General features: G+C 37.9%; 1 protein-coding gene across 2 annotated transcripts in view; it reads left to right on the top strand.

Moving 5' to 3' along the window:
• The window catches only part of BCLAF3 (BCLAF1 and THRAP3 family member 3), a 35,250-nt gene extending 11,601 nt beyond the window's left edge, over positions 1–23,649 (top strand). The window contains exons 3-13 of one of the 2 annotated variants that reach the window (XR_012661105.1): positions 1,480–2,058; positions 2,402–3,067; positions 5,347–5,525; positions 6,184–6,298; positions 6,467–6,530; positions 7,379–7,497; positions 9,334–9,448; positions 14,822–14,917; positions 19,384–19,539; positions 21,275–22,158; positions 23,310–23,649. Coding sequence is in view for 1 of the 2 variants with exons in the window: in XM_075096593.1 (XP_074952694.1) it covers positions 1,480–2,058; positions 2,402–3,067; positions 5,347–5,525; positions 6,184–6,298; positions 6,467–6,530; positions 7,379–7,497; positions 9,334–9,448; positions 14,822–14,917; positions 19,384–19,539; positions 21,275–21,304 (2,119 nt within the window). In the remaining variant the exon portion in view is untranslated. Of the gene's footprint in view, positions 1–1,479; positions 2,059–2,401; positions 3,068–5,346; positions 5,526–6,183; positions 6,299–6,466; positions 6,531–7,378; positions 7,498–9,333; positions 9,449–14,821; positions 14,918–19,383; positions 19,540–21,274; positions 22,454–23,309 lie in introns of those variants that run through there. The other variant, XM_075096593.1, reaches the window with a different exon arrangement.
• The last annotated feature ends 583 nt before the right edge of the window (positions 23,650–24,232 follow it).

Here is a 24,232-nt window from a genome sequence, read left to right as displayed (position 1 = left end):
GTATGGTATGGAATATCCCTTTGGTCAGTTTGGGTCAGCTGTCCTGGCTGTGTCCCCTCCCAGCTGCTTGTGCACCCGGCAGAGCACGGGGAGCTGAAGAAGTCCTTGACCAGTGTAAGCGCTACTTAGCAACAACTAAAACATCTCCACATTATCACCGCTGTTTCCAGCAAAAATCCAAAACACAGCCCCATACTAGCTACTACAAAGAAATTTAACTCTATCCCAGCTGAAACCAGGACAACAGACTAATTAAGTTGTGATGACCAAGACCGAGGGAGGTTGTTAGATAACACATAAAAATGTGAGTTGTTTGTTTTTTAAAAAGAGAAATCCTATCTACTTCCATACTAGATTGATAGTTGTGGATATGTCCTTTGAGTGAAGGGCAGGGAGGAACACCCAGCTCTGATTAAAATGCAAGCCTTAACCGGAATGACATGGGGCAGCAGCAGCAGTATGGATGCTGTTGGAAGCTAGCCATTATAGTTTTATGAAGATCTGTGGTTCTGAGTTTTAACTCATTGCAGAAATGGAGCAAATAGCTATGCCAGATTGTACATTTGCAATATGTGTACAAAGGAAGTGACTTCCTTGAATTTTTTTCAACTTACACTTTTTAATAAAAACATTAAAAAATACATCGAGGGTGCTCAGTGAACACCTGAATACAAGCAGAACTGTTTTGTCTGGGATTACGTTCTGGTTCTTGCTAGTGGCTTGTGCTGTGTTTTTCTTTATTTAAGGAGATCTTGACTAAAAAACTCTTAACAGGTTGCTTTCATTTTTGTAACTGTAGGTGAAAATGCAAAGCTGAGTGATACAATTGAATCTTTAACAGCAAAAGCTGCAATTAGTGTAGAAATGCATATATATATGTTTATACATGTATACACAATTATACAAAAAGACCAAAACATCTTTCTCAAACTTAGGTTTTTTTCCTGCAGCTTCCTTTTCCTACCTGAGTGACATTATTTAATAAGATATTTTATAATGTTTTCAATCAGTTTTGGAATGGAAAGAAAACCTGAAGAGGTTTTGTGTGTAGGTTGGTGTGTATGTTTTTTTTTTTTCTTGCATTTCTTTACAAGTTTTTTTTTCCTTCCCCTTTTTTCTCTTGGCACTGAAAAAGAGAGGGAATGCTTGAGAAGTGTGAAAATGTGTATAACAGTTGTTTTCAGTGTAGTGGAAACTTCATATAAATGAAATTATTTTTAGTGAAAAATGCAAAGAGAAAAATGATTGACTTACTACTATTTCAAGTGGATATTTTTACTACGAAAACTTTAAACGGAGTAAAAGTAAGCTTGGTACTCTAGCCAGGCAAATGACACTTTGAATATCTTGCTCTTAATTTTTTTACCAGTTGATGAAAATTGTGTACTGAACTACACTTTCTTAGGGAATAGATCCTCTCATTAAGAGGTTGATTGAATTTTGTGGGAGTACTCAAAGTGGATTTTATTTTTGCCTTAGGTCCTTATCTCCAGCATTTAGGATTCCAGAGCACCATAGGCAAAGGCATGCTCATGTTAATTATGACTGTGAATATAAAAGCTTTCGTAAGGACCCAAAGAAGCCTATGCCTTGGAGAATAGAAGATGAAAAATATGGACAAAGCAATTCCAGGTTTGCACCTCATGGAAACAACCACCAGAGAATATATGAACGTAGATCACCTTCACCAAACCTGGAGAGAATTCCCATGGAAGATACTTACAGTCATAAGCCCTACAGAACGCATTCATCTGAAAGAACTGAAAGCAACAGGAGATGCCAGTTACCACCAAAATACTCTGAAATACCATATAAGGAGCATGATCGTCCGTTTTACCAGCACAAAATGGAAGACAGATACATGTTTGAGCACTACAAAGTCACTGGAAATGAAAAAGGAACAAAACCTTTTCATAGACCATTAGGGACTTCATGCAAACTTGAAAGAAAATGGTATGAAGATGACTTGAGGCACCAGAGGTTACATGAAGAGAAGTATGGTCAGTCACCCAGAAGAGTTTCTGATGAATTTACGGCAAGGAGCTCTTTACAGAAGAGGTATAGGAATAAAATAATTAAACCCTGGGTATTGTGGTGTAAAGCCTCAAGTGAAAGTCTGTTTTCATTATAGTTGAAGATAACCACCTTGAAACACGTTGGCCACTTTGTAGTTTAATTATGGGCGACTGGTAGTAGTGAAGTATTTGTCTTTTAAGTAAATCGTATTGATGGCTAGAGTATGAAAGGATATTATTTCCCTCTTAAGAGCCCCTGCACATCTGTACCTTGGCGTGAGGGATTATGGGTTAACTTGCCACGCATTCTGCTGTCCAACATTCTGCACATATAAGTTCTCGCTTTCTTCTGTAGTGCAAGTGTAAATTGCTTTATGTCAACACAGGTATCCTGAAGATCACGATTACAGAGAATATGGGCACACGTCTAAAAGGGCTAAAGAAATGGAGAGGTATGACGGTGGAGAAGTAGCAAGAAATTCCAAGTGGAAGCAAGAACGTTCTCTTCCACCCTACCAAGAAAAGGAGGAGCAAAGAAATCTGGGTGCCCAGTCCCACCGATCGGCTGAGAGGGACTACTCGGAGGGTTCTGTCACAAAGATAGCCTATGAGTACAGTCACAAACGGCGCAGGCATCTGGATGAAGAAAAGCCTTTTTCAGACGATAGAGCTCAGAAGTATGTGAAGCAGGAAGACCAGAAATACGGTTCTTCTAAGGGTGCCCGGAATAGCAAGGAGTTAGATTATTTTAGCAGTGGAAGAGCGAGATGGACTGAAGAAGGGCACGTCGAAGTACCTGTTAAATATAGTTCAAAGAAGGGCTGCAATGCTTGTGTTAACTCTTCCAAAACGGATGTTGATCTGAGATCTTTTAAAAACAAACCAAAGGAAAGAGTAAGGAAAGAAGGGGAATTCAGGAAAAAAGTAGATTCTTCCAATAGCCAGCATGATTCAAGTCATACTGTTTCAGATATGAATATGTCAGATGTCAACTGTAGGAGGGAACGTCTCACAATCAAAGTGGATATGAAGAAAATGGTGACCAAGTACAGGTATTGGTTTTCCCTCACCTCTTATTTCTTCCTGGCTCTTTGCAGTTGATGGCTACTGGAGGAAAGCATGGTTTCTTTAAGAGGTAATGAGGACAAGCTAAGGTTGTACCTTTTTAGTTTTATTTGGTTTAAAATGTTAACTTGCCCAGACTGGAAACTTAAACCTACTTTTACTAAAAAACAAACCAAAAAAACCCCCAAATTTATTTCATGGAGATGTAGTAGGAAGTGGAAAGAGGAGATATGCCTGATACAAACCTGTAGTTAAAAGTTGCTTATGATAAGTAAATATGTTACTTTTATTTCAAAACCAAGAAACAAAACTAGAAAAGCCTAGTCCTGTGCTTTCTTCTGGAATATGATGGCTCTTTTTTTTTTTTTGACTGAATCATCCCTCATTTCTTCTCAAAACCAGATAACCTTTAAATTACATAAATCTCAGGCACCCATTGAGATGTTTGAGGTCTCAAGTTCAATAAAGCTTTCAAAAAAATTAGAGGTCCCTGGGTTGTGTTATTTATTGTTGCAACAAATGAAGTGGCAAACTGTTGAGGCATCAGAACTGAAAAGCAGAAGAGTCTGCTTCTGTCTATCTTTTGTGTGATACTTGTGGTTGTCTTTAGCATTTCCAGTGCTGGCTGAATGGGAAAAAAAGTGGTAATATTATGAAAAATTTAGATGATGGATACATGGTAAAGAGTAAGCAGCTTGGGTTGTGTAGATTTTTTGTAGGCTTCCCTGAGTTGTTGCCTTGATGAGTGTCATATAATGTCAGTAATCCCTTTTGGAAGGGATTACCTTTCCTTCCAAAATGATTAGCCTTCTTTTTAAAGGTATTTTGCCTCTGGTCCCAAATAAAACATACCAATTTTTTTTCCCTTTCCAATATTTCCGAAACACACGATACAGTGGAGAGTTACAAAGGCGAGTTAATGCCTGCACATAAGGGGCTAATATTAAAGACTGAGGAAAGGGAAGTGGGGTAATGCCGCCCCCCTGCCCCTGGCTAGGATAAGGATTTAACTTCCTGAATGGTAACGTAAGGAAAATAATTATTGTTGGGTTTTGTTGCAAGCCCACAGGACGATTCCCACGTCTAGTAGCCTCTTGCTGCTGTTTCTGAAAGTCATGCGTAATATTCATTATTTGGAGACTGAAGAAACTATTGTGTTGACTACAGTTAATTTAATGTGTGGAAGGTTTGCCTCTGCATGCAAAAGTCCTAAATATTTTATTTTTTTAAAGATGAGAATGGTAATTTTGCAGAAGCTGATGACTGGGAATATTCATGCTGCCTGCTTTAAGCATTTAAACACCTGACTTGAAATGACTCAGCTGGAATACATGCTTTATAAACCTGGGGAGCAGGTAGATAATTAAAATCATCTGCAGTTGAGATTGCATGCAAGAGGAAGTCCAAACATTTACCCCCCACTTTACTGAGGGCAAATAGATGCCCTCTGGCACCTGCTAGAGGCTATTTCTAATAGAAATTTTGTATGAAATTCTAGTCTTGTGTGCTTCAAATCCAGGATGGGCAGGCACATAATCACTTTGCAGAATGCACAGTAAACAGAGTCTTTATCCTAAAAGCTTTTGCGTGGGCTGTTTGAGTCCTTGATTTAGCTTTCCAAATGATAAGCATTTTGCTTGCAACAAGAACAGCAAGATTTTTAAAGTGTTAGGTTTCTTGTCAAAATAATTCTTAAGCAGCAGCGCAACCATTTGGGGCGTAAACTCACTTAGAATGAGTAAAATTTGACAAAAAGATGCTAAGTACATTCTTGAGTTCACACACTGCCAGCGGAAAGCTGTTTCACTTGGCTCAAGTGATGATTCAGTTCCTAAAGATGCCGTGAGATTTTTACATCTCTGAACTGTTCTTGAAAATTGTCTGGTAGCTCCTTATAAACAAAGACATGTACATTATTTGCCTTCCAGAATTAAACTAAAGTAGTATATCAGGATCTTAATTTGCCTTTATTTGGTAATCTAGATGAATTAAGTTTAAAATTCACAAATTTTGTATTACATACTTCACTGAAACAAGGATTCCTGAGAGTGTAGTCGTATCTCTTTGCATTTTATTATAGCTTGTCTTCCTTATGGCCTTACGAGTTTTTTTTTAAATTAAAAGAAAGAACAAAAGGAGATTTTGGTTTCATCACGTGTATTCCTAAATGAACTACTGAATTTCTTGTTTTGTCCTACTCGTCTGTTTGAAGTTTTCAGATATAGTGAACTCTTTTAAAGTCAGTATCTGCAACTTTTTATTCTAGGACTGCTTCTAGTCATACTACGGACAGACAGATGTCCCATGATCTGGTTGCTGTTGGCAGGAAAACCGAAAACTTTCATCCGGTGTTTGAGCACATGGAATCTGTAACACAAAATGTTGAAAACGACCCATCAAGAGAATTTACTCAGGAAATAATCACAATTATCCATCAAGTTAAAGGTGGCTGTAATATTTGGGGTATATGTATGTGTTTATGTAGTTATAATTATTAAAAACAAATCTAATGAATTAGATTTGCTGTCCTTGTTAAATCTCAGGTATTGGCCTTTGGCTTCAGTCTGTATTGTTTAAGGAAAACGTAGGTTGAGGTTTTAAGCTAGTTGGGTGGAGAATGGTTGTAAGAAGGTCTCTATCTGTAACAGAGGCATTATTGTGGCATTTTAAGGTCGAAAAGATTTTATGCTAGTACTTAAGACTAACCTGCTTGTTTAGGAAATCAGAAGAAAAAAGGAGCTTTGCTGTAGTCACAACTTTGTAGTTATATATAGTTCCTTTAATTTTTCAGATTATTGTTTAGACTGCTGTGTCGTGTTCACTGTTTATGTATAGATTCTAGTCATTTGAGTAGTACCATGATAGAGCTGACAAATAGTTAACTTTCTATAGAGCTTAATCTTATTTAATAAGAAAGATGTCTAACTTGGGCTGGCCCAGTATTTCATTTGTGAATGTTAGACTGCAAGTGGAAGTAGTTTGAAATTTAATCTCAGAAGTTGTCTTGGTGTCCTTGAGAGTTAATATTTTAAAAGATACAGTTTCCCACTGTGCATTTCAAATACTACAAGTAAACATTCCTGTATTTAATATCCCTTCACAGCAAATTATTTTACATCTTCTGACATAACCTTACATGAACGGTTCTCAAAAATTCAGGATAAACCAAATGCGAATATGAATGAAGTTAAAACACACTTGGATCCAGAAATTCACAGGTAATTGATGTGCTTTTTGCCTTCAGTAGACTTTACACAATGTAAAGTGTTTTTTCACTGACTAAACTACCTGTCCATAGTCTGTAAAGAATTCTGTAGTTGGTCAATAATGCTTTTGTTATTTATAGTGATAGCACTTGTTTTTTAAGTAACATTTCTGTGTTCCAGGAGGATTGATATGTCTCTAGCAGAACTTCAGAACAAACGAACTGTGCCATCTGAATCTCCCCAGGTATCTTGATTACTTCACTTTTTTGGCAAGCAGTGGATTAAAATGATACAGTTGTAAACAATGTTTTCCCTCTTGCTATTGGCACATCGTTTTACAAGCTTTGAAGACCGTCAGTAATTCTGAAGATTTTGAAAGAAATGCACACTTGAACATATTTACAGATACCACAGTGGTGCAAGTACACTGTGTTGGCTGATGAGTAAAATGCAGGTGTGTTCTCCAGAGTAGCGGGAGTGTGGTTATTCCTGCTGCTTGAACCGCTATCTGTTTTTAAATAGTGTAAGTAGGTGACTGACATGTGGCTCTTCCTTTCCCTCTGAGATTAGAAAAAGCCTTAGTGTTTCTTCTGTGCTTAAGTTAGAATGGCCTGACATCCACATAATTCCTCAGAATGCTATTTTATCTCATGCTTTCATCCAGGGACATAAGATTTTTTTTTTTTTCTGTCTTCCCCCTTCAAGCTACACTTACTGTGATTTAGTTACCTTTTTTTTTTCTATAGTACAGGTGTGTGCAGATTCAACTTAGGAATAGTAAAACTTAAGATTTACTGGAATTCAGGTGAATAGTTTTGCCTTGGCAACTCCATGCAGAATTCCAGTACTTTGTTCGCTGTTGTCTGGAAACTTGTAAAAAGGCAGATGGTGCAAGAAAGGGTAATTGTTTGGGGCTACTTTTTGTTGTTATTTTGGACTTTGGATCCTTGAGTTGATGTGCATCTGTCCTATGTGCACGTAGCTGAACTACGTTAACAAGGTTATCTACCAGATGCAAGCCTTGAAGGACAGAATCACGTCAGCGTTCAGTTATTGCTAGCTAACTTGACTTTAACCCTTCCTCTTAACTAGAACATTATGAGAGTGTTAGAAGATCCAAATGATCTACGGCATGATATAGAAAGGAGGAGAAAAGAGAGATTGAAGAAGGAAGATGAGAGAGTGTTTCATGTAGATGGTGTAACTCCAAGGTAATTAGCAAATAACAATCTTGTTGGCCCAGGCCTGTAGTTCATGCGTTTGTTTTTTTGACTCTTCCACAGTTATATTCACATTTCCTGGGGTTCTTCTCTATAGTTTGTCCTTGTGAGTTTGACTCGCACTGAAATTCAACTGACGTACGTTGCAAACTACTCTGCAATGAAGTGTTACCTTGGAAGAGGTTAGGCTGCAGTGGGAAATAAAACAAAAAGCAAGCTCAAACTGTAGCACTGAATGGGAAGAAAGGAAGAAATTAATTTGAAGATGCTTAACTATTTTTAAACTCCTCAACGTGCCATTTAACAACATTCTCTTGGTATTTGGTAGTTTCATAAAAGCATTCTAGGGTGAATAAATTGTTGTGTTGCCTTGGTTGTTTTGTAATGTGATGGAATATCAGTGAAGAATTCAAATTTTTCTGATTCGTGGAGAAATTTATGACGAAAAGCTAGACTTTTGGAATAGCTTTTTACTGCTATGAATTCCTCCAACAGGTTTGTTAAACTTGTTCGGTGTTTGCACCAGAGGTGCTTGCTCACCTCAGTCATCCTGTTCCACTTTTCATGTTGTGAGGTTGGTTGATTAGAGGGATGGCTCAACTTATTTGCATTTGGCAATGTTTTAATTAACATTTTTTCTAAGTATAATGAAATGTATCTACACTGTAGTCATGATTTGCAGATAGCTCTTAATATGCTACTGTTTGTTCGTTTTAAATGTGGTCTACAATGGCAAATAGAGGCAATGCACGCATATTGGGGAAAACTAACTTGTGAAGCTGCCGGAGAAATATTTCTTGTGTTTGAGATTCTTTAAAAAAAAAAAGTTACCAAGTGGTGTTGAGGGGAAATATTGGACTGTTGCATATAGCCTTTTATGTTCCTGGGGCTATGTCTCTAGTGTACATCCAGCCTGATTATCTGGGAAGGCTTTTTTGCCACTTCCACAGTTACTATCTTGCTTACCTTTTGTGTGCGCTGCTCAAAGCAGGAAGTGTAAACTTCTCTAGTATGTGTGGCTGTGCTGGAGTTCGATGTGAGGAGGGGTTACGTTGTCAGAGTAACATGGACAATGTCATGTGGGCTGAGGGCAGCAATAGTATGAAAGATGGGTAGAATTTTCCTGAGACTGGGGGATTTTAATAGTTCCCAAATGAGATAGTGGCAGTGCCTATGAGCTAGTCCAGTGTGCCTATATTTTTGCCTTAGTAATTTATTTTGCAGCTCTGAAAACTGTTTGTTTTGTGAACTGTGAATGGTGGTTACTTTTCATGGTGTATGTTTTATTTAGAGGTTTATGGATGCATCTGTATTAGCAGTGTGCTCAGTTAAAAAAAGGGGGGGGGGGGGAGAACTGCAAAGCCAGTACACCTTGCTTTCTGAGAATGAAACTAGGTCATCTAGCTATTTATCTGAGCTTCTGTTGGATTGGGGATTTCATGAAATGGAAAGTCCGGTACAACTTTAAAGATAGTACAGTATAGAACTACTGAAATGCAGAAAGCATTTCAGCCAGTGGAGGGCAGCAATGACCAGCCATGGAGGCCTGATTTGGGTCGCGAGGATTTCAAGAAGGCAGAGTATCTCTGTTACTTTGTCATTGCATAAGAGAATACAGCTTACTGTGTAATACTGTGCAACTTGGGCTTGAGTTTAGTCCGAGGACTAGTAATTTGCCAAATGTCCTAGAAAAAAGTTTCTTAAAAACTGTCACTTTGCACTGCTAGGTAATAGAGATGCTAGACTAAAGGAATTTAAAATTCAGGGTTTTGATATGGTATGGCTTTAGATTTTAATTGTTTTCTTTCTTTCTCACACATGTATCAGGAACCAGCAAAGCTGCAGTCTTTCAAAATTGCAAAATTCGCCACTTGATGGCTTCCAAAAGCCAATGAGGTTCATTAAGCCACCTTTCAGGAAATTTATTGGAAAACCTCACCTGGTAAGTCTCAATGTACAATTAGTAGCTTCTGCATTTGTTCTTAAATTCATCATTCATCTTTTGCTGCATTGTCTATGCTAATGTAAATTCAATGATCTTTTGTCTTGCCCTTTTAAATTTCAAGTGAGGCTTTATCTTCAGAGTTTGCTCAACAATAAAACTGCTCATACTTTCACAGTTCTGGTGCTGTACTTCCTCAGATATTTGTTGAAGCATAGATTAATACAAGTGTGCTTCTGTGGCCAAGTGCTGGTAATTCTTTTGCTTTTGCATGCCTTTGCAGTAGTCCGTAACAACTTTGCTACTGTCTTTTATAACCTAGCAGTGAGTTGGCCAAGGATATGTTGTTCCAGAAAGCTAGTTCAGATCAGTATGTTGGGTGAAATCAAACCATTTTTTCAGCTAGTCCAGAAATAAGGTGGTCAACTTTAGATCTTTTATTGAATAGCAGGAACAGGTCAAACTTAAACTTTTGAACTAAATTTTAAGCTTAAAATTACTTACTGAAATCAATTGATTAAGGGGCTTTATGGAAATATGATTAAAGTTCTGGGAAGCTCTGATTTTAAGAAGAAATAAGAGTGAGGAACAAATCACAGAAATAGTTAGAAATGTCTGAAATAATGTTCCTGAGGATGGAATGTTAGATAAGCTATTCTATTCTATGTATTGATATTGCATTTATCAAAGCTAGTTTGGGCACATTCTTTTTTAGGCTGTCTTTCTGTGGTGTACTTTAAAACTGCAATGAGTAAGATAGTTGTATTAGGTTCAGTAGAAATAAATTTGTCTCTTTTGGAAAATTCCTTCTAAATAAATGTAGTCTTATTTCCAAGTGTTTGTGCTTGTTTAACTTGGGGAGCTGGTGAGACCAGAAAAACTTTATTAATGTGTGCAGTAAAACTCAAACTTTTTTTTGGTGGGTGCAAAATAAGGAGGAGACTAATTTAACTGTCACTCTTTATACATTTGGAACCCTGTCCATAGGGTATTAATTACAAAGACTGAAACTTTTGAGGTGCCTCAAAAGTAGCTTTTGTTTAGTCAAAGTTCTGACCGTCACTGAAACGTAACTGCCTTGCTGATAGAATGGTGTGTCTTTTTAGTGTAAAAGCACACAGGTTTTTAATGGTAAAAAAAAAATTACTTAAGACTAAGATTGAAGCCCCCAAAACCAAATAGTAAATGCTCATTAAGTAATATAGTAAATGCAAATATGAAGGGAGTTAGTTTGAAATAGACCCTGAGTTACTGTTAGATGCGCTGAAGATTCAGGAAGATTGCATTTTGACATCTAATAGCAAACTGCAAACATGCCATTTTTAGAAAGCCCTGTACCGCAGTGAGGAGTTATCCGTTCAGAACAACAGTAGCTATGGAAGCATGGGTATTACAAATGCAAGGCATCCTGAAGAAAGAACGACTCTTCGTGAAGTCTGCAAACCAGCTTCTGCATGGCTGATGAGTGGGAAGATAAGATACTTTAGTTTTCCATCCACATTTGTCAGTAAAAATAAAATTAATCAATGCTCACCAACTGGCTCTGAGGGCTTACAGGCATTTTGCAAATGTGTCCGCAATACATTAATTGGTACTTTTTATCTGCATCTCCTCTTCTGGTTTTGTGTTTCTGTTCTTGCCTTTTGATTCGTACTCTGCTCCCCTTGTCTGTTTTCCTGTTTATCTAGTATGTCTACTGCTCCTGTTTATCTAGTATGTCTAATGCTCAATATGTAAAGCAACACGGAAAGAGGGTAATCTTTTTCCCTGGGCAGAGCGGATATCTAACACAGCAAACTCCTATCTGAGGCAGTACAAATAATTCAGCTGCATAAGCTAACTCCAGTAGCGTGACACTCCCCATGACAGGTAGACAGGTTGTGTTGGGAATGCATGGCATTCAGAATGGCTTTCTTGAAGTCCTTCAGGACTGGGTGTGACTGGAGAAGAGGTTACCCTGATGGGCAATAGCTCAAGCCTGATCTCCATACATGTAAGGTGCTAGCATACTTTAGTATTTGTTGTGGGAGTTGAGTGGCATCCAAGCAGCCTGCTCTAATTTCAGCCATGTGTCACTTCTGTGTTGAGTAGATTTTCTGTAATACATTCAGAGCTGCATGACTGTATTCACTACTACATTGGAAGTGTAATATGAGTAGAGTTGAAAGCAGCCTTAGAAAAACAAAAATGAATGAAGGTAAAGGTCATTTGTAGCTGCTTTCTGCAATAGGGTAAATGTTTGGAATTTGCCATTTAGTGTCTTGTATCAGAATAGTATGGTTCAGGTATGAACACTCCTGGGCACCTTGAAAAGCGTAAGGACCATGACTAAAAGGCAGTGTTCAGAGAACAGTCCGTTGGATTTAAGAAGTGGTCTGATGGGTCACCAGAACATTGATGCTGGGTCAAACACACCTTTTAAAATTGGAAATATCCTAAAATGAAGGGGCACAGCAATATGTGAGAAAACAGAGAACTTAAACAAGAGCTAAGATAAGAGCGTTGAATAAGAAATAACTTTTTGTAGTTTTGCTCAATCTTACAGAATCTTGGGTAAATATAGGTTCAGTTGGTTTCACAGTCCAAGCAGACCTCTTCAGTTCTTGTAGGAAGCTGTTTTATGCTGCAGAAGAGATGTAGCTGTAGCACATTGTATTGCCAGAACAGTACAGGTGTGAAACACACATGAAAACACAATAGATGACATGTCTTACCACTTTTGGTGAGGGGAGTTCTGCGTATACTCTTAAAAGCAAACTCTTGGAAGTCAGAAACAAAAACTGTAACCTTCAACGCTCCTCTCAGGTTTGTTTGCTCTTTTTTATGGGTAGATATTGACAGAGTACATCAGAGAGCCAGGTTTCGAATGACAAGCGTTACAGTGCCAAGGCTCAGAAAATATGGCAAAAATAACTTTTAAAAAAGAGTATTTGACAGGAAAACCATTGCAGCATCTTAAGTTATTACCCAAGACTTAAAAAATCTAATGTATTCGATAAATATTTTCACATTTTCATATTTGGTAGTAAAGTTTCATTTTGGTTTTTATCACTGTTGCTTGAGGCGCTGTGTGTATCAGCACTGGTAAAAGATGGATAATTGAAAACTGAAAGCCTGATTGGTAGATCATATCTGATGCTAGGGTGTTGCCTAATGTGAAAACAGGTCATATTAAAATGTCCTTACAGTAAACTATCAAAATGTGATATTAATGCCACTTCTTGCTTTCCTGTTTAATGGATGATATTAGTTATTTGGGTTAAAATTAAACATAGAAATGGAAATACCAAGTCCAATACCATGGACTTGGTATTGACCTACTTTTGGTATCCCATGATTAACCAATATGAACTTACCAGTGCAAGGTATGAGCATGTTTTACAGCAGGCTGGTGAAGGGGAGTTCTTCTTGTGTTAATATTCAATAATTGGGGGTTGAGCTTAGACTTGAGTGCAAATCTCTATCTAGCCTTGATTGTAAGAACTGCCCATCTAGCCTTGTACCCAGCTGACAAAAAGAGGATAGCTAAAGAGGGGAAGATCAGAACAAGTATCTATTTGTACTTACACCCCCCCCCCCCTTTTTTTTTTTTTAAACCTATGGTTTAGGAAATTCCTGAAGACTAGATTGTTGTATCTTTGCATTAAGTAGTTCTAATGTTTTTGTTTCCATGAATGTACTTGCATCTTGAAGGGAGGAGGGGAAGGGCATGTCCACAGTTAGTTGAGACAAGCTTGCTTCTAATTCCCAAAAGCTTATTTTTAACTATAACAGGAAACGTTCTTGATTCATTTTTTTTTATCTTGCTGAATTTTCAGCTTTGAGGAGGAGTATACTTCAACAGGGAGCTTCCTGACTTAATTATGTGTTGTATAGAGAGAGTTAATTTGATATCATGGAGTATCTTCAAATTCTTGAATAAGAAGGAAGCTGGGAAGTTCCTGACATGTTTTTTTTCTTGGAAAAGCCATTTTGACTACTTTGATCTCACTTCATGAAGTCTTTCTTCCTCTCTTTGTTCTCTGTTGAATCCCCTCTTGTCAAGGCATTTTAAGAAGCTAAACAGTTGACTTGTAGGCAGTAATATATGATCAAAAAAAAAAAAAAGCTAGCTTAAATCCCAGTTAAGTCAGTTTGGATTCTAACAGGGTTCCGTTGCATTTTCAGTGCCACCTGCTACTTCTCTCCTCCTCCCCCACCCCCCAAAGTACCCAAATAGTAACAGTGTTCGGTAGCATATCCTAAAGTGTTTCTGTCACCAGAAAGGTTTGTTACTTTGTTAAAGAACAGAAATCCTGTAACCAACAAAACATGCATTTGTGTTTATTATTAGATGTTAGTATGTATGGAATGTTCCATGAGAGTTCTCTTCTCAGGCTCTTTTTAAAATGTATTTGAAGTTAAAATTTCCTTTGTGAAAAAGAGTTCAACAGCATTGGAACACTTCTGTGATTATTCAAGAATGGACTGTAAAGAAAAAAAAAATTAATTTGATTGCTAAGAGTGTCTGTCTGCATTAGATTACTTTAACATAGTATGTGCCAGTATGTAATGCTTCTGTAAATACTTATAACTGTATGCAATGGTGGAAGACAATGATATTTTAGCTGTGTGCATCCTGTTGAGGTAGCTGTCATGAGTAAAACTGGAAAAGGGCAAAACCACACAGGTAGGACAGTGGCTGGAGGGTGTGCTCTATTTTAGGCAACGATGGCTGTTTGACTGCAGCTGTTCAGTGTGTTGACACACAACAATTTCAATACCGCTTGTCTGTGTAACTTGCTTTTGAAATTGTGTGTTTCTGTGGCAGGCAAGTAATCTTCAAAATGCTCCCCTGAATTACAGAGTTAAAAGTAGAATCTTCTGAGGACCAATGTAGCGTGCTACGCATTTGTTGCCTGGTTGCTGCAGTACTGTGTATAGTAACAGTGCATGTGTCTGCTCTAAAGTATGCTAACCTATGATGACCACATGTTAACCAGATATGTCCAGAGTACTAATCTTGTTGCCCTTATTCCTGACTTGAGGGATGGCTGCTATAGCAGCCTGTCTGCCACATGCAAATTGAAGCATCTGTTCTTGGGGGGGCAGGCGTGGAGAACCTTAACTGGGTTGTTACCTGCTTAGATCTCGCCAAGAGGATGATATTCCAGTAGGATGGTCTGTATCATCTTTGGCTTCTGTGGGCTCTGCTATCACTTCAGCCAGCCTGGACTCCAAGCCCTATACTGTTACTCTGGTTTCTTCAACCAGTGTCATTGTGTCAAACAGTACAAGATTGAAAGAGTTGCAATATTTGTTACTATAACCTGGAAACTTCGTATGTTTTCTTGAATAATTTAGTAACATTAAGCTAATCTGTTTTCCTACTAGAATTCTTACTATTCTTCAAAACCAAGTGATATGTACCCTCACAGACGCAGTAGAGGACACCTTGAAAATGCAGGACCCATCAGAAGACACTTTAAGGTACAGATCAGCTTTTGTCACATGTATGTCACATAAAATGGTGATTTGAAGGAATTAAATGCCATGAAAAATAGTGTCATCACAGCCTAATTAATTCAACTGAAATAATGGGTAGCTTAGCTTTTAGTAGGTAAGAGGGCTGGCAGTGGATTGAGCAGGGTTGTCCAGTATTGCACCCATGCAGTTGAAATAAATAAGCTAACTGTGAAGCCAAAAATAAGAATTGCAGACACTAGACAATGACCAGAAAGCTCATCTATCAAAAAAATAAGCTGGTCAGCTTTCTTTTCTTCACCCGATGCATGCAGAAGCCTGAACTATTTCCCAAGACTGGGGGACATGAATTGTATTGCTTTCAAAATTGTATTACTGTTACTTTATTAGGTTTTTTGGGATCTAAACTCTTGTGTATACCCTGCATACTGCTATCCATGCATTAAAGAAAAAAACAATGGTGAAGCTTTATTCTCAGGATCTCAAGATTGTAAGGGGGTGGACAACTGTGCTTCTTGGAGTAATGCAGAGGCTTTCTAATGCCTTTTGATTGCAAAATATATTGTGGGTTCAGCAGAAAAACAAAAAAACACTTTCTTCCTTTTCTGCTGACAGCGCCATGCTATGCATGGATGCAGTTAGAGCTTTTTGTATTAGAACAACTTACTCTCATTTTCTACCTTAAAACTACCTCTACTTATTTAACAGGTGTGTTCTCAAAAGTAAAATAACACACAGAATAGATAGTCACCTTTTCTGTTTTGTAGATAGTGAAGTTGAAGTAAAGTTTTGATGGCTAAATTAAGTAGCTGGCATTTTGGCTGAAATTTTGAAAGGGGGGGCAGTGTAAGTGTGGAATTTTTGGTTTGGTGTGTTTTTTGTGGTGGTGTGTGTGTGGTTTTTTTTTTTTTCATTTCCTCTCCCCTCAGACTAAACGTAAGAGAACTGTTGGCTAAAAAGGCTTTCAGGCTCTCCCATTTAGGTGTGCTTTGCCAGTCACTCCTAATCAGATAGCTAAGCTAACACTAGCAAAAAAAAGCTAAATTTATTCTGCTGAAGAAAGGGTCTTTCTCCGAGCTGAAGTTAACAAGTTTAGAGAGTCAGCCTGATATAACTATTTTAGCATGTAAGAACATAGCCTCTTAATCAATATCCCCTCTGTATTGTCAGCCTACAGGAGATGGAGAGCTCTTTGGCACTGGCTGCCATAGCTTTGAGGCAGTGTTGGTAGTTGATGTAATATAGAGAAAATGGAAGACTGCCTTCATTTACATCAGCTTACAGTTCTGTTGGAGATTATGCAAGTGTGAAAGTGTCCACTTAAGTTGGCATCGCACATATATATGAATATTGCTATATCCAATGATCTGTCCAATGGTACATTAATATTTGTAGGGAAAATAGCATATGCACTCATATTGCAGTTTGCATATGTGTATAGCACATTTATCATTGCCATGGAAACAGCAGTGCTGATTTGACTTAATTTCATCACCTTGCTTTTTTTTACATCCAATTTCCTCCTGTGTAACATAGAGGGTTTTTCCTTCCTATGCTGTTGCTGAGACCTACTTAGGAATGTGGTTTGACTGCCTTCTACACTAAAGAAACTGTCTTGGCTAATGAATTAAGAAAACAAACATAAACACCCACCAAAAAAACTTGCATACAATCCATTCCCTGCTGCACCACCTCCAAACCAAAACCCAAACCCCACCACATTTCTTCTTGGTATATAAAATGGGGGCATTTTAACTTAATAAGCAAAAAGAGGATTTCCTTAAGAGTATTCTAAAAAACCATATTGTCTTGCAGTATGTTAAACTTTTGGGGGGCAGGGGGGGAATAAGATATTCTAGAACAGCAGTTTTATAAAGGATCTGAAGAAATCTTATAAAATTTACAAGGCCTTTTTTGAAATGACATTTTACAATGAGTCACTAAACCAGCCTTTAAGTGGGTAGAGGCATGGTAATCTTTAGAACTACACTTCATTCACTGTTTAATATGGTTCAGTGTAGTAACGGCTGGGTTCACCCCAGCCAAGCACCACACAGCTGCCTGCCTGCTCTCCCCTCAGCTCCCCTTCCTCCCCCCAGCAGGATGGGAGAGAGAATATGGAGAGCAAAAGTGAGAAAAGTCATGGGTTGAGATGAAGACAGCTGAAGAACTGAAGGAAAGAAGAAGAAAAAAGTGATGCAAAGGCAGTCAGTCACCACCTCCCTCCCTCCCGCAAGCTGACTGATGCCCAGCTGGTCCCCAGGCAATGGCTACCCGCTCCAAAACTCCCTCCCCTCAGTTTCTATTGCTGAGCAGGAGGTTACATGGCACAGAATATTCATTTGCTCAGCTGGGTCAGCTGTCCTGGCTGTGCCCCCTCCCTGCTTCTTGCCCACCTCTGGCCCACTTACTGGGGGGCAGAGTGGGGAAAAAGAGAAAAGGTAAAGCCTTGGCGCTGTGCAGGTACTGCCCAGCAATAGCCAAAACACCGGTGTGGTACCAGTGCTGTTCTAGTCACAGATCCAAAACACAGCACCGTGTGGGCTGCTCTGAAGAAAAGTAACTCCATTCCAGCCAGACCCAGGGCAATGGCATATATTTGCCCATATAGGCTTACTTCAGACCCTGAGGCCATTGGTTCATAGGCATTGTCATTAGCATTATTTATAAAATAGTCTTAATGTAAAACTAGACGTCAGTTTAGCAGATTTTTTTCTTACTGTAGACCAGAAATTAATGAGGTTTTCCACACACCTTAGGGTATCTCATTTTGCTCAAAGCTATGTGTGACTCAGTGCCCACATATCAAATGTATATATAATCTGTTAGCTTTGTCTACAGCTGGTCCTGTTCTACTTTAATAATATCGCTATTCCCCTCCCTCCCCATTTATGGAACATGTAGATACTTGAGTTGAAACCTTTATACTGTGTATAATCTCATTTTCAGTATCTTGTACCTTTTCCCCCTCTCTTATTTGGTCTGTTCCTTTGCTTGTTGTCTTACCAATGCAGTGGCAGACTGCTCAGGCCTCCTTTCTCACCACCTGTGTCAAAGTAGAGAACCACAGCAGCTGTGGGGAAATGGGAACTTTAATCTTAACTGCATGCAGGGGCTTAACACAGCATTAAAAATGCCCTTCATTTTCCTCTATGGTAGGCATATACCTACTTAAAGAATTTACTTGCACTTAGCTGTATTGTGCTTGGACTCTGATAATTTTTGGGAAAGGCGTTAGTTTTTAACAGCCTTCTGCAAGTGTCCTCTGCCTACAAGCACCGTAAGAGTAACCACGGGAGACCGATGGGGCCAGCTTCTTGGTTATTGCCTGCATAGTAGGTTGGTGAAATGAATTGGGAGATACAAAAACCCTGCATTTGCATAAAGGAACCTCTGTTCTGTACAGCCTTTTCTTTGCTGTTCACTACCCACACAGTGAAAAATGCGATAGAAAAACTGGTGCCAAACTTATTGCAACCTCAGAGCATGTGAGTTTTCTTGAAGTGATCCTGATTTCACCAAAATAATTGGGTCATGCTCAAGATGGTCTATTTCTATGACATATTTTGTTCCCTCCTACCCTTTGAAAGTGTTTGTAAAAATTACAAGAATTTTATATGGTCAGGATGTTTCCTCATTTTTAGCTGGAAAGTGATTGTTTAAATCTGAGGGAGGGAAAACCTTTAAATTCGAAGGACAAATATATACAGGAATGCTTTCTGTCAGGACCATGTTGGAAAACTTCAAATGGCGCTACTGGAAAACAGAAATTATGATAAACAGGGTTTTTCTTACTCAAGATTTTTTACTGCCTATTTTCTTGGAGGTCTGAGTGTTTAGGAATGAAAATCTTTTTATAACTAACTGCTGTGGTTGGTGTTGATGTTGGGGTATTCTTTCTGTGTATTGATAATGCCATGTACCTATAAGCCTCTTATCTCTGGCCTCTGTTCCTGGTCCCACACTAAGTTAGTTTACAGTACTGCAGTCTGGAGGTAACAAAGCCATAGAGCAATGAACCTGTGTTCAGACTGTAAGATCTTAAAGCTATACGAAAAATACATATACTGACTTGTGTTTAGCGTGACTTTTTTTGAACTCACCAAGTGTGCCCACTGCAGGCCTGACATCACTGAATTTGTTAGCAACAGTGAGGTGTTGACATAAACGTTTATTAAAGTTTGAAAAAATGTTAACGTTATACAATACATTCACTCTTTTCTATTAGGAAGATAATTTCAGGTGTGGTAAATGGTAAGTACAATACAGCAGTTCTTTGGGCCACGTGGTAGCTCGTGGTCTGAGGAATGTTAAATGGGAAACGAAGAGTCTCTGCACTTGTAGATGCATACTTCTGTTTTTCAGTACTGCAAGTTTTGCATGTGTGTAACTGTAAATATTAACTATTGAGTTTTGGTGCCCTCACTTTTCACTTTTTTTTTTTTTTCCTTCTTTCCCCTCCACCCTTACAGAGCAACTTTGCAGATGGCCGTTTGCAATCCCATTATAAATCGGGCTTAGTACAGAAGGGTTTATATATTCAGGCTAAGTACCAGCGGTTACGTTCTGTTGGTGTAAGGGGATTTACCACTAATAAATTCAGAGATGGATTTTTGAGGAAAGAAAAGGTAAGTTGGCTTAATTTGTTTTTCACTAAGCCATTTATAAAATGTGAACATTCATATGACCCATTCCAGTTTTTAAATCCCCATGGGGTAACGCGGATGGCATTTCCTGGAATATTGGCTCTTTGCACTTTACAGGCAAACTTGATTCTGCACTCCTGTTTTCTCCGTTTATTCTATGGAAACATGCTGAAACTTGCTTTGCGTAACTGCAGATCAGAGGTGGCTTCTGAGATTCTGCAGTTGCCTCTGTTTTCAGTATTCTCTCCTTGAGCTCAGGTGATCTCTCTTCCTATTGATAGGAAGAGAAAATGGCCCTCTGTGTAAAAATATTATGTCGTCTTAGGCTATGGTTTTAAATCAACGTGAAGGGCATTAATAATTTTTTACTATGTCTGTGTGCATCTCCTCTTTGTTATGTTACAATAAATTAATCGTGCTTTAAAGTACACACTGGAGTGCTGTTCTGAATAAAGCATCCTATTCTCTGTAATGTCTGTTTAAAATGGTTTGATAAGTTCAAGATAAAATAATTAGGCACATCAGTTTTATGATACCTTTTGATTTGCAGTGTGTATGGGACAACAATAATCCTGAACTGCAGAGGAACTTTTGAACCATATAAAATGTTACAGCTTTTGTGAGGATCAGTAATTAAAACATTCTAAATCCCTTATTAGAATTGATCAAGTATGATCAAAGTAGCATGAGGTTACTTTTGACATCAGAGAATTGGATTAGATGACCTTACACAGCCCCTTGCAGCTCTGTGTTCTTATGCCAATTCCTGTTTGTTTTGTAGTTCTGTGTCCACCTGGCTACAAGTAAATATGCTTTCATAACCATTTATGGTGGGATTAGAATTCAGTTCTTATAGCTCAGAAGCACAGGTTCTTATAGTAGTTCTCAAAAAAACCTCAAGTTTACAGCCCGGTGGGGGGGAAGAGCAAAATGCCAAAGACCCCAAACAGACAAAAAACCCGGAAAGAAAACCAAAGCCTTGGGACAAGGTAAACGGGTCATTTGTTACTGAAGTGTACCGGTGAATGCCTTTTACATTTGCATGGACTCTGAGAAGTGTGATCTCTGAAGGCTAAACTGAATTGGAATTAGTGAAAAACTGATGCAGAAAGATTTTTTCCAAAAATTATGACCTTGTAAATAGGCGTAGAAGTGCTATAACTTCGTTGTAGTGAGCTTTTCCCCGATAATTTCCAATGCTCTTTTATAATTGGATATCAAGGGTCTTGTCTGGAACCTATAAAGCATGCTTAACACAATCTGGCTGCTGGAATTCATGATTTGAGTTAGGGAAACATAATAAGATCTGAATATTGATTTTTAGGCCCAGTGAAGAACTCGAGTATCTTTAAGTTAAAGTAAAATAAATCCTGAAGAATAAGTACAGCACAGCTGTTTTCTTAACAGCATACTGGTTGCTGGTTGGCTAATTATTAAAACACAAAGCTGTTCCTCGGATTCAAGCATTTCCTTTAGTTTTGCCTGTTGTAATGATTAAACTTGAGATTTGTTAGACTGGTCTGAACATCTTTATTTCACACTTTTGAAATAATTATGCATATGCACCCTTTAAGGTACGACCTTTAGAGTTGTGCTGTTTCAATCCATAATTGAAAGAATCTTATATTACATACTATAGTAATACAGTATTTAGGAAAATTGGGAGGTATTTTCCACTGTTACAACTTGACAGTAATGAATTTTTTTCTCTCTGCAGGGAAATTTAAATATTGCAACAGAAACCTGAACTGAGCTGTAATCCTGAACTTGAAACAGATACACGGCAAAAGGAGCATCTGTTTGTTTTTTGACAACTTTGTCGAGACTTAAAATAGGATAAAGGAACTAACCCTGTAACTTTCTTGATTAAAAATAACTTTATTTTTCAGTAGTGGAATGCTGCGGAACTTTTTTACAGTTTTAATAATTGCTTTTAAAGTGCAGTATTCAATTGAAACATTGTAGTATGTACCTTTAGTTCCTTTTGCAAACCAGTCTCAAGAAGTCATTGAAGGGAGTCTTATTTATTAATACTTTTTCTCTAAGCATGATGTTACAGATGGAAGTTGAGTTGTTATACCCAGAGGTTTATATGTTGAAAGTTTATTGCTTATGTAATAAAAAAAAGTAAAAAAAAAAAAAGTGCCTGAATTGTTTGGTAATAGCACATTAGCTCAGGATTTTCCAAGTAATGACCTTTTAGGTTGTGCAATAGATTTTACCCCTCTGTTCAGTCACTTTCATAAAACAGTATTTTGTATTACGTTAGTTTAATTACATACTTGGGTTTCTGATGTGTATATGCATTTGTAAAGTGTTAGAACACTGGGACAACTTTCAGTATTTGTTTAAAATGAATGGTAACAGGCAGGTGTGTAATGTACTGTAGCAGTAGCTTATAACTGCACTGAAAGCATGCTTGGGTTTGTTAGAGGATTAGTTGGTCTGTATTCAGAATTATTCTGTCTTGTTATATTTTGGTGTATGACATTCTTGACCAAGCCACATGTTCTCTAATCTTTTTCGTCATAAATGATATGGTGGTTTCCCGGATTCTGAAATTGGGGCCTGAAGTATTTAATTACAAGAAAAACAAAAAACGTAAGTTTTTATAAGCATGTCTTCTAACAAAGCTGTTCATAATTGAAACTGCTTTAAATGCAGATAGCTTGTAATTTTGTTCAAAATCCCAGTAATTCTCTGAAGTTTATTGTACTGCGATATTGTTATGCTGTGTGCAAAACCCAAATGTTTTTTAAGAGCTATAAACAATATTGTGCTTATTTCCTGTTTATAAACTTTGCCTTAATACATAATATATGATAGGGTTATGTGTATGTATTACAGATTTGTTCAGGCTTTTTATTGCCGGTAAATTAAAGATGCATAGCAAGCAGTTTTCAGACATGTTCTTACTTAAGAAAAAAGTTGTTCACCATATCCACAATATATGCAGGCCAATGAATTTCCATCATTTCCAAGACAGTATTAGCCAGCTAGAATGCAGGCTCGTCTCTGTTGTGGGTAGTAGATCAGAATTCTAAATCTGGGTAGAGCTTTGCTCAGAGAAAAGGAAATCTGGTGTTTGGGTGGCAAGTCAGGATGTGATTTTTTTGCATACTTTTTAATAATTTTTTCCCACAATGCCTTCAGTAGAGAGACTATTAGAAAGTGTAGGTATGGCTCAGAACAGCTAAAATAGTGTCACTTAAAGTCTTCGATTCATGGGGTGTACTGCTTAGTGTTGATAGGGAATAAACAAGCAGGAAGTGTGTCATGTTCTTTGATGTTATGGTCATTCAACAATAACACCAGGTGGTTTATTTCTAAACCCCAAGTTTTCAGTTTAAATAACAATCATTAATGATTCAACTAGATTTTCAGTAACTTTGACATGTCTATGCAAAATGAGGAGCTAAAGGAGAGGAATTCCCTGGTCAAATAGAGGCAGGCAACTTTCTGCAGATAGATGATATTTATTTACTTATGCTGTCAGTGATGAATCTGGCAAAATCATCCCGTGTAGGTTTACTGGGAGATGAAAATCAGGAATTGAAACAACAGGTTAAGTGAGTCAACCCAAAGCAAATGTGGAGCGCTGCATGTATGCTGCAGGTGAGGGCAGGTTACCCTCAAGCCCACAAGCTATTCACACTGCTCCTGAATGTGCTAAAGCACTGTAAAACACATAAGAAGTGAAACCATGTATGGTATAGGACAAACTACTGAAGCTGTATTGTCTTATTCAACAGGATACTACTGTTTCTGTAAGCTTCCTCCAGTGTTATTAAAGCCTGGAAGAGAACTCCTTGTTGAGCAAATGGGAAAAGTGGATACATGAAGAAACTCCTGACATGGCAGTTTTGCTAACACTGTTTAGAAGTAATGCTGAAGTAGTCAGACTTCAGCCAGTTAATGCTGCTTTAACCAGGTTTTAAAGTGTGACTGGCTCTTCTGATCTTGTGCTTTCTTATTGTACCTGTGCATGACGAGGAATCTCTGATTTGTTTTGTACTTTAAGAGTTTAGCTTTCTTTGTTATTTCTACAACTGTGAGCAACATATTACAAACAAGGGGTTTTTGGCATGTTTACTGACTGTGATTTTTGTTTGTTGTTTTATTTTTTTCCCCTTGTCTACCCTTGGTCCCAAGATGAATGTCATATGATGACACTGTTTCAGTTGCTTTAGCTTTTATTTAAGGTGACACCTTTTGCTCAAATCACATTCTCTACCGATAATTTTGCTTCACTAATTTGGGATTCTGTCATGATAAAACTTCCTCTATTTTATAAAATTCTTACAGAAATTGAATGCTGTGGCTGGGTTAGATGCTAGGCACACCTACTCTGTGGTGTTAACGGGTGTGAGACATTACTATGTATACCTATCTTTTGTGAATTACACAGACCTGTGTCTATATACTCATACACAAATGGGCTCATTTATTCTTTTAGCACAAAAAAGTTCTGTTTTACTGGAATATAATGTTTGCTTGAGAACAATGTATTGAAGTTACTGGGTTGTGAAGGCACAAGAAAAAACATTAAGTGGAAGAAAGGTCAATTTACTTGAATAACTTGGTGCCTTTCTCTATTGTAACTGCACTGTAGAAAACATCTGTACAAAGACTTAAGTAATATCCTGGTTATTTCATTGTTTCTAATGGGAGCATG

This window comes from Phalacrocorax aristotelis, chromosome 1 (assembly GCF_949628215.1).
Source record: "Phalacrocorax aristotelis chromosome 1, bGulAri2.1, whole genome shotgun sequence".
In the NCBI taxonomy this organism is placed as follows: domain Eukaryota; kingdom Metazoa; phylum Chordata; class Aves; order Suliformes; family Phalacrocoracidae; genus Phalacrocorax; species Phalacrocorax aristotelis.
Note: the sequence above shows the minus strand (reverse complement) of the source record. Positions and strands in the feature narration are given on the sequence as shown.